This window comes from Staurois parvus, unplaced genomic scaffold (genome assembly GCF_062004578.1).
Source record: "Staurois parvus isolate SC_StPar_1 unplaced genomic scaffold, SC_StPar_1.0 ptg000389l, whole genome shotgun sequence".
In the NCBI taxonomy this organism is placed as follows: domain Eukaryota; kingdom Metazoa; phylum Chordata; class Amphibia; order Anura; family Ranidae; genus Staurois; species Staurois parvus.
Window position 1 is genome coordinate 4,036,816 of NW_028318185.1, and position 15,694 is coordinate 4,052,509.

At 40.7% G+C, this 15,694-nt stretch overlaps 1 protein-coding gene across 2 annotated transcripts in view; it reads right to left on the minus strand.

Annotated features, from left to right (window-relative positions):
- Positions 1-15,694, minus strand: part of NDRG1 (N-myc downstream regulated 1) — a 94,386-nt gene that overhangs the window by 17,723 nt on the left and 60,969 nt on the right. For both annotated transcript variants that reach the window (XM_089685948.1, XM_089685949.1), the window contains 7 exons: positions 15,213-15,318; positions 12,255-12,375; positions 9,179-9,241; positions 5,941-6,001; positions 5,052-5,138; positions 3,650-3,706; positions 1,200-1,300 (listed from right to left, as the gene is read on the minus strand). In XM_089685948.1, coding sequence (XP_089542074.1) covers positions 1,200-1,300; positions 3,650-3,706; positions 5,052-5,138; positions 5,941-6,001; positions 9,179-9,241; positions 12,255-12,375; positions 15,213-15,318 — 596 coding nt within the window. The remainder of the gene's footprint in view (positions 1-1,199; positions 1,301-3,649; positions 3,707-5,051; positions 5,139-5,940; positions 6,002-9,178; positions 9,242-12,254; positions 12,376-15,212; positions 15,319-15,694) is intronic.

Genomic DNA, 15,694 nt, shown 5'->3' on the forward strand with positions numbered 1-15,694 from the left:
GATAGCAATAAAAACTTGACAGGGGTTCTTATCCTTCCCTAAACAAAAACTAAAAGATGTTTGGGCTATACATAGAATTTATAATTATAATTATTGGGCTATACATAGAATTTATAATTATAATTTTTTTTAAGAGTCTAGGTAAAAAAAAAAAATTTTTTTTTTAGTGAAGTAAATTTATAACACAGATAGGCAACTGTGGCACTACAGCTGTGATGAAACTACAAAGCCCTTCATGCTTCTACCTATGGAAGTCCTACCAGTCTTGCAGTTCCTCTTGGGATTTAAAGTTTCACCACAGTTGGATTGTCGTGATTGCCTAACACCAGTGTAGAATATTGTTTATGAATACTTGGCATTTTCACTTCTGTCCAGCAGGTGGAGCTTCTGGTTTATTTTTCCTGTTTACTTGTCTACCCTTAGCTGCTCTGCTGGAAACTAAAATCTTGTTGTTTTTAGAGGTCATCTACTAGACCAGTGTTTCTCAACCTTTTTTCAGCCAAGGCACCCTTTAGAATTATGGATAATCTCAAGGCACCCTTTAAAATTCTGCAGAATCTCAGGGTACCCCAAGCTAAAATGTAAAAACCTATTCTAACAAAGCAAATACACCTTTGTACACTGACTAGTATTTCAGTGTGTCTCTCTCATTTTCTCTCCCTCAATCTGCTAATGTAACCCAAGTGCTGAAGGAAAGGGGCAGGGGAGGGCCAAACAAGGATGATGTGCATGCATCCAACATCCTCCTATCAACTGATGTTGTTATTGGTTGTTAGGATGCTGGCAGCTAGAAGATCATAAAAGTGTACAATGAAAACATGTGGCATTGTGTACTAAAAAGACAGGACTGATCCACCTGCTGGCTTGTATACAGTTTTTGGGCTTTTTTGCCAATGCACACCTGTAGAAGTCTGAAGGCACCCCTGAAGAAGTCTAAAGGCACCCCTGAAGAAGTCTGAAGGCACCCCAGGGTCCTTGGGCACCCTGGTTGAGAAAGGAAGCTGAGTTGTAGCCCAACTATTTGTCAAAGGGTTGAGGGGCTAAAAACCAACACATTGATGACCAGGGGAGTTAGTGTATATAGCATGGCAGAAAATTGTGTCAGCCCCCACCCATAGATGGATTGCATGCAGGAAGCTATGGTTCCTATCCACATTGCCTAGACCATGCTTACACCCTCTGAACCATTCCACATTTACCTGTTGTAGGATTTCACGAAAAGTGCTAGGTTATTTTGGTTGATGCTCATGATGTGCTGGCGGTAGGTGTAAATCAAATCATGGTTGTTGTGGATTTCATCCTAGACAGACACATAGAAAATGGAAAGTTTCAGCTGAAAACAATTATACTACGGAGAGCGAAGCCGTGATTCCCTGCGGTTATGAATTTGTAAAGTAGGTCAGGACACAAGCTGTTTCTCTAGAGCCCCGACAACATCAACAACACCAGATCTTTCACGTACGCATAAGGACGGGATTCGGGACCATGGGCATACTCTGCCTGTAATACCGATAATAGCCCACCGCGAGTTACCAGCAATTACTTATTGCCCGTGGTGATAACAGCAAAAAGGCGTTTATTTACAGACGCTTGGATGACACGCACTGCATATGACCGGAAAAAATACATTTTATTACTACTAAAAAAGATGAAAGGAGTGATTGTGAATCACTTGTAATCCTGCGTCATTTGGGTTCCAATACATCAGTGCTGGTTGTGCGATGCTAAAGAATTAAAGGGCATCTCCTTGTTTTCAACCCAGAAAATGAAAACAACTCGTTCTATGGTCACACATTTTTCAAGGTATATTATTTGATATCATTTGATAATATAATAAAATATCATTCTTTCTTAGATACACAGAATATAACTGGACACTAGAATGTGGAATAGACTCCCTCAAGAGTTGGTTCTGGCCAGCTCAGTGGATTGCTTTAAAAAAGTCCTGGATTCTTTCTTGGATACACAGAATATAACTGGATACTAACATTTATAGGTGACGTTGATCCAGGGAATATCCGATTGCCTCTCGGGGGATCAGGAAGGAATATTTTTCCCTGCAGGAGCAAATTGGTTCATGCTTTGCTGGGTTTTTTTTGCCTTCCTCTGGATCAACTGTGGCTGTAGGATTATAACTTTTTTTTAATGGTTGAACTGGATGGACTTTTGTCTTTTTTTTTTCAGCCAGACTAACTATGTAACCAGGGGCGAACTGACAACTCATGGGGCCCCCGGGCAATAGGGGATCATGGGGCCCCTGTGTCCTTGCCCAAACTCAAAAAAGCCTATGAAAAAGGTACCGGGGGCATCTCATGGGGGCCCCTACTGACCCCAGGCCCTCTGGCAGTGCCCGAGTTTACAGCGCCCCTGTATGTAACTATATAATGCCCACCATTTCTCACTGCAGGTCCTGCTCAGATCAATGTCTGAGTATAGGATTATAACTTTTTTTTTTTAAGGCTCCATGTACACTGCAGCTGATAAACTCACGATTTGGAGCTTTTCTGTGTTTTTTTTCAGCAGCCCCTGAACTCTCCCTCATGTTTTCCTATGTGTCCATGTACACATTGTCGTTTACAGTAGTTTACAGGCAGTTGAGTTTACAGTCATTTTTTTTAACGCACCAAACTTGCGTTCAGAAGTAGATTTTATCAGCGTTTCAAACACCAAACGCTTGTAAACGCAGCTAAACATGGCTAACCGCGCTTACAAGCGTTTGCGTTTGGAAATTTTTTTTAACTCTTCCATTTTAAGATTCTGTTCAGAGCCTTTTTTCATCATGAAAAATGCATGCAAAACGTTTTCCTGGTACTCAAGTGGACCCGGTACACCATACTTTGAGGTTTCACATGAAAGTAAATATGTTAGACACGGCTGCAATAATTCCTGCACAGAAATGAGCCGGAACACATCCAAACGCCACAAAAAAAAAGATATCTAATCTCAACACATACTGCTCTCTCTGCTTCTGCTCTCTCTATTTCTCTCAAAATGTCTGAAATAGTTAATTTTTTACTGTTTTTCAGTGCATTCTGGGCATTTGGGAAGGTCTCCTGAGGTTATCTTTAAAAAACGCTTCTAAAGGCAAACGATCATAAACGCGCATAAATATATATATATATATATATATATCCTGCCATCAGCTAATAATGGAATATTCTACTCTTCCTACCAGTCCATCCCCCACAGTTTCTACCTTTTGTACCACTAGCCCCTCCCTCTTAGATTGTAAGCTCCCATGATCAGGCCCTCCTAGCCCTCTTGTATTGAACTGTATTGTTGCTGTATTGTCTCCCGTTATATTGTAAAGCGCTGAGCAAACTGTTGGCTCTATATAAATCCTGTATAATAATAATAATATATATAAATCCTGTATAATAATAATAATAATAATATATAAATCCTGTATAATAATAATAATAATAATAATATATAAATCCTGTATTATAATAATAATAATAATAATAATATAAATCCTGTATAATAATATATATAAATCCTGTATAATAATAATTATAATAATAATAATATAAATCCTGTATAATAATAATGTATTTATTGGAAAAACATATATATATATATATATATGTATTTGTATTACAATGATAAAAGGTCATTACTTTAATTTTCTACAAATTCTCCAACTTACCTTGGCAAACAGATGGGAGATCACCATATCGGTTAAGCCATGGGTCAATCCAGAGAGCTGCAAAAATAATAATTCAACACAAATGATAAATGATAGACCAGAGCTCAAAGACTCAGAGACAGTCCATTACTCTCTTTCTCCATCTGGCCTAGTCAGTTATACACAGGCTGCCAACAAGCAGGCATACAGGACTGCTCTTACTTATTATACAGTGACTGTTGCATCATGTATTAAATGTTTATTTGTAAAGAAAGTTTTTATGTAAATTATCAAAAATAATAATTCAACAAAAATGATAAATGATAGACCAGAGTTGTGGGATAGATCAGATTACATACATAGCTCAAAGACTCAGGGGCAGTCCCTTACCCTCTTTCTCCATCTGGCCTAGTCAGTTATACACAGGCTGCCAACAAGCAGGCATACAGGACTGCCCTTACTTATTATACAGTGACTGTTGCACTATGTATTAAATGTTTATTTGTAAAGAAAGTTTTTATGTAAATTATCAAAAATAATAATTCAACAAAAATGATAAATGATAGACCAGAGTTGTGGGATAGATCAGATTACATACAGAGCTTAAAGACTCACAGGCAGTCCCTTACCCTCTTTCTCCATCTGGCCTAGTCAGTTATACACAGGCTGCCAACAAGCATGCAAGCAGGATTGGTCTTTCTTATTGTACAGTGACTGCTGCACAATGTATTAAATGTTTACTAGTAAAATGACTATTTTATGTAAATGATCACAAAAGGTAGATTATAAGGCAGCATAGGAGGAAAGATGAGATTACGGACTGTGCTAGATGACTCAGAGGCAGTCCCTTACCCTCTCTCTCTCTATTTTCTATAGCCATGCTGAAAAGTAGGCCAGAGTAATAGAAGAGATCAGATTACATATAGTGCTCTCTAACCCCCTCTCTCCACCTGGCCTAGTCAGTTATACACAGGCTGCCAACAAGCATGCAGGCAGAACTGGCCTTTTTTTTATTATACAGTAATTGGCACCATGCATTTGAGAATGTATATTTGTGAAGTGAAGATTTTATGTAAATAGCCAAATATGCTAAAACATCAAAAATGACAAATTATAGGCTAGAGTGGTGGGAAATATCAGCTTACATGCAGTGTTGAATGACTCTGAAGCATTCCCTCACCCTCTCTCTGCATCTGACCTAGTCAGTTATACACAGGCTGCCAACAAGCATGCAGGCAGGACTGCCCTTTCTTACTATACAGTGGCTATTTCATCATGCATTAAATGTTTATTTGTGAAATAAAGATGATATATAAATCATTAAAAATAATAAATCATCAGTTTAATAAGGAAAACATAAAAATAAATAAATAATGAAATGGAATAAAAACTGGAATCGCATGGAATCGTGTAGTCCACCTACCTTAGTGGCCGCCCAGTCCATCCATCCTTCTGCACATGGGTTAATGTTAATGAGCACCAGGCCCTCCACCATGGTGGGGTGGTTCAGCTGGAACAGAAAGAGTTCATTGTTCAGAGCACAATTCAGTCATTTTCCAAATGTGCCGTCACCATGATAGCAGTCAGTTCCCATTCCCAAAGCGGTTCATTGTGAATGTAAGCGAGGAGATAAATCTCTTTAATGCTAAATGTGAAATCTAATCAGAACTTTATAATTGGGGCAATAAACACGATTTAAGATTCAACTCCGAGCAAATACATGAAAAGGCGTTTATACCGTTCAGGCATCCCTTCAAAAGTTGCAATTTTTTAATTTAGTTGAAGTAATCATTTGAAATCTTTTCTTATAATGACATTCCACCATCCAAAAGCCGAAATCAGGCTTACAGTGGAAGTGCTCTCTGCAACAGTACGATGATGTTGTTAAGGAGCAGGTAGGAGATGGGGCAAAGACACCAAGACTGCAGGTTCCAGTGAGGGTTGTCACCCAATGGTCACATGCTCCACTGCTGTACTTGGACTCTGGTTCCATGGGAGCCTGTGGTTGCTGGCAGGGGCGGACTGACAACTCATGGGGACCCCGGGCAATAGGGGATCATGGGGCCCCTGTGTCCTCGCCCACACTCAAACCACACCCAAAAAAGCCTATGAAAGGTACCAGGGACATCTCATGGGGCCCCCTACTGACCCTGGGCCCTCAGGCAGTGCCCGAGTTCCCCAATGGTCAGTCCGCCCCTGGTTGCTGGTAAGTAATTATAAAACTAGATCAGGGATTGGTCTATGGGACGGGAAGGCAAGGTTCTGGTCAGTTTTAAATTCTACTTATATTGGGAAAAGAGAAGGTTACTTACAGCGAATCTTGTAAGGATGTAGGCTCCAGCTCCGATTCCCATTCCGATCACACTTCTTAGGCTATTGCACAAAAAAGGATAAAGAAAAAAAATCATTTTGTGCTATGGCCGGAGGATGCAACTGCCTTAATGCTGTATGTCCAGCAGGGGGCGCAGTCACAACAGACCACGGAAGCAGACACCATATACATAGGAATTAGGTAGGCCAGTGGTGGTCTACCTGAGGACCTCAAGTGCAATCTTTGACACCTCCAGAGGGCCACACAATGGCAGTGTGCTTTCTTGCATTGATGTGAATTGAATCAAGTAAGGTAGCCCTTTCAAAATGCATTTACTGTAATGCACCTCATGGCCCTAGAGTTTTGAAACTGCTGCATTTTTTCAACATACTGCAATGAAGAGGAATTTGGAGTCATTTGGCTGCAATAACCCCAAGCATCAGTGTTAGTAAATCATGGCATTGGTGTTTGTTGAGGCAATAATCACCCCTGGCAATAATAACCCTCAGCATTGGTGTCAGTGAGTGCAATAATAACACTCAGGATTGGTGTCAGTGGATGCAATAACAACCCTCAGCACTGGAGTCATTAGATACAGTAACAGCCCCCAGCATTGCCCCAGCATAACCCCCAACATCAGTGTTAGTAAATCACAGCATTGGTGTCAGTTGATGCATTAATCACCCCTGGCAATAATAACCCTCAGCATTGGTGTCAGGGAGTGCAATAATAACACTCAGGATTGGTGCCAGTGGATGCAATAACAACCCTCAGCACTGGAGTCATTAGATGCAATAATAGCCCCGAGCATTGGTGTCAGTGGATGTATATACTATAATGCACCTTAAAGCCCCACATTTTGATACTGTTGCATTTTGCAACATACTGCAATGAACAATGAAGAAGTTGGAGTCTCTGTGTCAGTGGCCATAATAAAACCGCCTAGTATTTGTGTTATTGAATGCAATAATATCTCCCAACATTAGTGCCAGTGGAAGCAAATTAAGCCAAGCACTGGTGTCAGCGGATGCAGTAATAACCCCCAGCATTGTGTCAGTGGATGCAATAATAACCCCCAGCATTGGTGTCAGTGGATGCAATAATAACCCTCAGCATTGGTGTCAGTGGGTACTATAATAACCCTCAGCATTTATGCCATTAGATTCAGTAATAACCCTCAGCATTGACATTATTAGATATTATAATCACCTTCAGCACTGGCACCACTGGATGCAATAATAACCCCAACATCTGTGTCAGTAGATGCAATAATAGCCCCCAGCATTGCTATCAGTGAGTGCAATAATAATCCTTAGCATGGGTGTCAATGGAGGCAAAAATAACCACCAGAATTGGTGTCAGTGGAAGCAATAATAAACCTCAGCATAACCCTCAGCATTGGTGTCAGTGGATGCAAAGATTATCCTCAGCATTGGCATCAGTGGATCCAATAATTACCTCCAGCATTGGTGTCAGTGGAAACAATATTAACCATAGCACTGGTGTCAGTGGAAGCAATAATAATCCCATTGTTGGTGTCAGTGGAAGCATTAATAACTCCAGCATTGATGTCAGTGGATGCAATAATAAGCCCCTCAGCATTGTTGTCTGTAGATGCAATAATAACCTTCTGCATTGTTGTCTGTGGACGCAATAATAACCCCCAGCATTGGTGTCCGTGTATGCAATAATAACCCCCAGCATTGGTGTCCGTGTATGCAATAATAACCCCCAGCATTGGTGTCCGTGTATGCAATAATAACCCTCAGCATTGGTGTCCGTGTATGCAATAATAACCCCCAGCATTGGTGTCCGTGGATCCAATAATAAAATCTTCAGCATTGGCATCAGTGGATGCAGTAAAACCCCCAGCATTGGTGTCAGTGGAAACAATATTAACCATAGCACTGGTGCCAGAGGAAGCAATAGTAATCCCAGTGTTGGTGCCAGTAGAAGCGGTAATAACTTCAGCATTGATATCATAGAATGCAGTAATAACTCTCAGCATTGTTGTCTGTAGATGCAATAACCACCTTCTGCATTGGTGTCAGTGGATGCAGTTATAACCCTCAGCATTGATGTCCGTAGATACAATAATAAAATCATCAGCATTAGCATCAGTGGATGCAGTAAAACCCCTAGCATTGGTGTCAGTAGGAGCAATAACAACCCTAGCATTGGTGTCAGTAGGAGCAATAACAACCCCAGCATTGGTGTCAGTAGAAGAAATAACTCAAGCATTGGTGTCAGTGAATGCAAAAATACCCACAGCCTTGGTGTCAGTAGATGCAATAATAACGCCAAGCATTGTTATCAGTAGACACAAAATAACCCCAATACACGTGTCAGAGAGTACAATAATAACCTCCAGCAATAGTGGCAGTGGTGCTGTTAACACCCCTCCCTGGCACTGGTGTTCAGTAGCAGTGCTATTGAATTTCCCCACCTTTGGTGATGAGTGGTGGTGTTTTTAACTCCCCTTTACCAGTGGTAAGTGGTGGTCAGTGCAGTGGCAGTGACATTTAACACCCCCCTTTGGTGGTCAGGGCAGTAGCAGTAGTTATACGGATGAACCCTTAATGATGTACTAATTAAAACAGAGCTGCATTCATTTACGTCTTTTATATCTGCCTAGCATTCAACTTTATATCAGCATGTGTTGTTTAATTGATATCCTCCTTTAATTGGTGAACCATTTAAGGATAGGTTTTCACTTGAGCTTCTTAAGTGTGCTTGGAGGATTCTGTATGCTTGTGCGTGCATTCAGTTGTTTGTTTTAGCCATTGGACAGCTAGATACTAGGAGAAGGAATGGCAAGAAATTGGGAAAGGCAAGAAAGACAAAATGTGTTACTTCCATTTTTAGGTGGTTTTCAGACACTCCCTTTGAAGTCTATAGGACCAACATTGGTGGCTCCCAAGAAGCTCATGCTTTGAATACACAAGCTTCAAGCAACAGATGTGAAGGGGCACCATTGAATATATATGGAAACTTGAGGTTGAGCATTGAAGTGCTTCGGGAAACATGCTTCATAATCACTCAAGTGTGGACTGAACCTAAGTAACAACAAAAATTTTAAACATTGTTTCCCCCAACATGAACACTGAGGTGTTATGGCATTTTGTGCCCAGTGCAGCATTAGAGAGAGGGTGGCAGGGTTCAACCAGGGTTGGTAGTTTGTGATGAAACATAAAGAACAATTGCCATGAAGATTTTCAGACAATAAAAGTGACAGTTACCCAAGCTGCTGTACTACTCCAGGCAACATTTCAGCCAGTTGGTCCATTGATGGGTACACATACCTGGAATGAATAGTTAAAGAAAGAAAATAATTAATAGCAATATTTTAGCATTAATTTAATACCTTCTAATTAGCAAAATGCCATCTTAAAACATAAAACTTTCCAGAGGTACAATAGTTCTTCTAATCTAGAAAATAGGAACTGAAGCAAAAGCTGCATTCTTCATCCCTCCAACTCTAGCCTCCTTTCCTTGTAGGTGAGGAGCTAATCACCCATATTGTGCGGGAGACATTAGAAAATCGACACTCAAGAGCTGCATGCATGCACCAAAGCACCCAACAAACCATCAAACATCTTCAGTCTCAAGAGGATAACTCTCAGACAGGATAGCCCATAGAGAGCCTGTGTGCCTATGTAGGATCTAGACCAGGCTTTGCCAACCCTTTCGCTCCAGAGGAGCCTTTGAAATAATTTTCTATTAGGGAATCCCTGCTAAAACTAATTTATTGGTGGTTAGTGGGAAAAATGCCCCTTCCATTGGTGGCCAAAATGCCACTCCTACAGACAGTGTAATAGCTCATTGGTGTCATGAAACCACCTCTGTCAAGTGGTGTTGGACCCAGAAAAGGCATCAAATGGGAGGTTAATCAGCCAAAGCATCCTCTGAAAAAACCCTAGGGTTCCATGGAACTCTGGTTGAGAATACCTGCTGTAGAGCAAATAAAGGAAGGTGAGATGGAATGCAAGGTTTTTGACAGGGTCTATAGGAACACTGACCCTATTTTCTAATTTTTGAGTAACTGAGGCTCTGTTCCCTGATTAATGGTTCAGTTATTTGTCCTGTTGCTGGAGTTTGAAGGTCATTCTACAGTCAAAGGTGTAACATTGCTTTGCTGGTGAAAGATTACTGAAGCTAGCCATGATGACCTCAAGATGGAATGTTCATATCCTTTGGGAGCAAAGGGCTGGAACCATGCCCTCCTGGGACCTCCATAGACTGTGGAAGCAAGTGAGAGACTCCAATGATTAGGACTGTTAAACAGTGCCACTAATATTATTTTTATTGAAGTGAGTTCCTGTTCTGAAGATCAAGAAGTATGTGCTTTAACCTATGAGAGGCCTTCAGTGAAAGTTCCTAAGCATGCAAAACAGCAGGTTTTCATTGTAAAGTGTAAAAAGCAGAGAAAGATGTCTTCTTGGTTCTGGAATCAAGGAAGGAGTCAGAGAGGACCTCTGAAGAAAAATGTGTGATGTCTCCAAGAATGAGTTTTGAATCTCAGAGATTCATGTTTGAACAGAGATAGTGTTAAGTTTTGAACAACTCCACTCAGAGAACCTTCAATCAGACTTGTTCTGCAATGTTGAAGACATTTCATACCTTATCCGAATTGCTTCTTCAGTTCTGGGTGCCAGGAACATATCCCAGGATTTATATACACAGGCAGCACCAACATCTCAATCCCTTTATCTGCTACCTGTTTGGATATACAGTAAATGCTGGGATATTTTCCTGACACTCACTGGAACTGAGTATGTGGCTTGGATGAGCTACAAAACATCTTCAACAGAACAAGTCTAGTTGAAGGTGACTAACTACTACTAGATATACCATGACCTGGATCAGAGTTTCTCAACCAGGGTTCCATGGAACCCTAAGTTTATTGCAGATCTGTCTAGGGGTTTCTTGAGCAATGACACCATTGATCTTTTTGGCTATCTGTAAAGGGTAATTCTTCCCAATAACCTCAGGTGTAAAGAGCATGCTTCCCACTAACCATTACACTAACATACCATGAGTTGTAGATATAGACATTTTTAGCAGGGGTTTCCTGGGAATGGAAAGTTATTTCAAGGGTTCCTCTTTGTTGAAATGGTTGAGAAAGGTTGACCTGAATAAATGAGAACCTTCAAAGATGCTTAAAAGAATTCACTAAAGTAAATGCTTCGGATTGTAGCATCACCTCACGGTTAATGGTGTGTTCCTGGAAGCTCCCAGTGTTATAAATGTATACTGGTCGAAGCAAACTTTAAAGTCCTTACCAGATGGTATTTAGTCCCCTCCAGACTCGCCAGAATATGAGGGGTCTTCAAAATGTTTCCACACACATATACATATATATATATATATAATAGAATTTAAAAAAACGTGCAGAAACTTTTTGAAGAACCCTCGTAAATTCCCAAGCGTCTTCTCTCTGCCTCCAAGGCTGCGGACAGGAGGACACCATGCTTGATGGTTCTACCTCAGGGTTAGATGGTTCTGGACAAGTACATTTACTCTTATCTACACTGTAACAACTGTCAATATACTAAAAAATACAAGAATTTTTTACAGATATCCCTAAACATACCTAGACCTTAATATTCTTTGTACTTCTGGCAGCAAAAATATAGCCTGCCAAATCATGGAAATCACCAGTTCTTCAAATAATCGCTACCAAGAACAAACTTTCTTGGATTATGCTTCCCAAGAAACTAGGTCGCATCTTACATGATAAACAGAAAGGTGGTAGGGTGTTGAGCCCCAGCGCTGAAAGAGCTACCTGTTGAGGCGCTCTCACATCACCTCCATCTCTATTCTTTCCCTTTTTCCCTCTTTTCTGTCTTTCTTTCTCACTCTTCTCACCTCCTCCCGCTGATCATTTGATATGTTTTATGAGGTTTGAACCATGGGTCCTCTGTTGAATATACCTACCTATTAATGTACAATGTATAATTTGGACACAGGCACAATTTTAGATTTTCAGGTATTTAAAGGTATTCAGGTTTCAGGTATTTACCAAAACATATTCAAGCTACAGTTATATAATAGATATGAGCTGAAAGGGCACACTATCAGGTTTAATTTGAGGGTATGGACATCCAAAGGCAAAGAAGGAGGGAAGAAAGAAAGCTACTTATCATTAGAGAATTGATTTCCTTAGAGTCTCGTTACCTAAACTCCTTAATCTTTGTTAAATCTTAATTCCTGTAAGTCTCTATCAGGCTGACAGGTCTAAGTGGTCCATTAACCTCTCACATCACACAAGGTCAAAGCAGAGATCACAGTGAGATGGACTCATCAGTGACTTACCCTGATGGAAAGGAAGGGGCTCCTTCGTGTTGGCCGGGAGCATCCACATGACATACGGAGAAGTGCTGGGTGATTTCATGCATGTCCTCACAGCTGAATAGAGCATTGAAGCAGCTTTTATCTGTAAAGTGAATAACCAGCGTCAAGGTTCCATTGCAGGACTTAGATACCTCCATTGTAGATTACATTGTAACTGTAACAGAATGGTTTTAACAGACTACTTATTTTTCATCAGTGCTGATGTATGGCTGCACGGTGGGGTTCGGCCACCATGTGAACCTGTTGTTCTTTTCTGTATACAGTCTGATAGTCATTGTGCTAGCAACAGCCTACAGTGGAAAGCTTTTTTTTAATTTGTTTTACTAGTTGGTGTCCTTATAAGACAGTTTTTTTGCTGAAGTGTGAGAACCCCCTACTTAAATAGAAAAAAATGTCAGATTCAAAGAAACCCAGCTAGCCAAAATCTGAACCCCCACTCTTAAGTGCAGCCTTACCTCTCAGGAACAAGTACTTATACTGTTATTCACTTGTATTATCTGCTTGTCGGAAAAAAAATGCCTAGCTCCTCAGTCTTTCTGATTTGGAGAAACTATAACTTTTTCGGGACCCAAGCCCTCTGTTCTTCTTTCCTCCTCATTTGTCCCTCTTTTAGATCTGATGTATTGGCCACAAAATGTACTATTTAACTACCAAACGTATAATACTACACAGGGGCGGACTGACCATTTGGAAACTCGGGCACTGCCCAAGGGCCCAGGGTCAGTAGGGGGCCCTATGAGATGCCCCTGGTACCTTTTTTATAGGCTTTTTCGAGTTTGGGCAAGGACACAGGGGCCCCATGATCCCCCATTGCCTGGGGGCCCCATGAGTTGTCAGTCCACCTCTGATACTACACCAGTTGTTTGGAAACCTCAGGTCTTAAGTAGCTCCATCAGGTCATGTTTTGGTAATTTCCCTTCATAAATACCAATTACTATCTTCATCAGAGCCGCAGAGACAGGTGGCTCTGGTTTAGCGGGCTCTGCCCTTGAAATAGGTAAGCCTCATTCCCAGCTTATGGGCATTCTGTTTATCTTGCCATAGGATCAAATTACTGTATTGTGTTGATGTGCACGATTATACATACCTTTGTGAGTATATTGGAATTTTTTTTCATCCAGTAAATTATTTTTATGGTAATGCATGAAGCTGGTGCGCCTTCTCCTCTGAAGAGGTTAGCGAGGTTCATTCGACACCTGTACAGTTTTTGGAGGACTTGCTTCTTGGATGTTAATAGGAAAACCTTCTGTGTGAATGTCATTATCAATGCAGAATTGATAGGGCCCTTGGTCCATTAGCACTGGCTGGTATCTAGCTTTTGCATTGATTTAAAGCAAAGAGAAGGAAATGCTAAAAACATGACCTGTTGGGGGTACTTGAGGATTGAGGTTGGGAACAGTTGTACTTCTCTAAACCTTTCATTAAAACCTTCAATTATTGCATTTCTTATTTTTGAAGGACACTTTTTTGAAAAGTGGTGAAAAAAGCACTTTGGGGTTTATCCAATCATTGCACATCAGTTCTTTGTGGTCTGCAGAACTGGGGCATGGCAGGGGTGTGTCATCTTCCTGTTATCTCAAAAAGTTGGGTGGTATTGAAGTGTAAGTCTAGTGTCAGGGTTTAAAGCCCCCACGGATGCTGACCTTTCTCCTGCCTTCACTATATGAACCACTGATGTATTTATACATGGACATCATATCCCCCTTATGTATTATACATGGAGATCATATCCCCCTTATGTATTATACATGGAGATCATATCCCCCCTTATGTATTATACATGGTGATCATATCCCCCTTATGTATTATACATGGAGATCATATCCCCCTTATGTATTATACATGGAGATCATATCCCCCCTTATGTATTATACATGGAGATCATATCCCCCCTTATGTATTATACATGGAGATCATATCCCCCTTTTGTATTATACATGTTGATCATATCCCCCCTTATGTATTATACATGGAGATCATATCCCCCCTTATGTATTATACATGGTTATCACATCCCCCCTTATGTATTATACATGGAGATCGTATCCTCCCTTATGTATTATACATGGTGATCATATCCCCCCCTTATGTATTATACATGGAGATCATATCCCCCCCTTATGTATTATACATGGAGATCATATCCCCCCTTATGTATTATACATGGATATCATATCCCCCCTTATGTATTATACGTGGAGATCGTATCCTCCCTTATGTATTGTACATGGAGATCATATCCCCCCTTATGTATTATACATGGTGATCATATCCCCCCTTATGTATTATACATGGAGATCATATCCCCCCCTTATGTATTATACATGGAGATCATATCCCCCCTTATGTATTATACATGGAGATCATATCCCCCCTTATGTATTATACATGGTGATCATATCCCCCCTTAATTTCCTCTTCTCAAGAGAGAATACATTCAGTTCCTCTAATCTTTCCTCATAGCTGATCTCCTCCATGCCTCTTATCAGTTTGGTTGCCCTTCTCTGTACTTTCTCCAGTTCCCCAATGGTTTTTTTGTGAATTGGTGCCCAAAACTGAACTGCATATTCCAGATGAGGTCTTACTAATGATTTGTACCGGGGGAAATGATATCTCTCTCTCTGGAGTCTATACCTCTTTTAATACAAGAGAGGATTTTGCTCGCTTTAGAAACTGCAGCTTGGCATTGCATGCCAGTATTAAGCTTGTGATCTACCAGAACCCCCAGATCCTTCTCCACCATTGATTCCCCCAGTTGTACCCCCCCTAATATGTATGATACATGCATATTCTTAGCCCCCAAGTGTAGAACCTTACATTTATCAACATTAAACCTCATTTGCCACATAATTGGCAAATATAAAGACTATAGAATAGTACGCAAGTATAGAATAATTAGCTGAATAAAATCTGACTTACGGTTCAGTCCGATATCATGGTATGTCAGGATAACGGGTCTGTTCTGTCTTGGTGTCCCACACATAGTGACGTGGACGATTCCATGAGCTGTCTCGATGTCGTGTTCCTGGGGACAATTAAAAAGCAACATGAACATAAACAAGCTATTAATCTCGAGTCCTTGACACAAAACATGTAGAAATTTAATCAAAGTTTAAGCTGTGTTACTATCATTACACATTCACATTAATACACTATTGCCAGCTCCAGTATGGTCCTTGGTATGGTTCCTGGTATGGACCTTGGTATGGTCCCTGGTATGGACCCTGGTGCGGTCTTTGGTATGGACCTTGGTGAGATCCTTGGTATGGACCCTGGTGTGGTCCTTGGTATGTATTCTCATGTGGTCCTTGGTATGGACCCTAGTGTGGTCCTTGGTATGTATTCTCATGTGGTCCTTGGTATGGACCCTAGTGTGGTCCTTGGTATGGACCCTGGTGTGA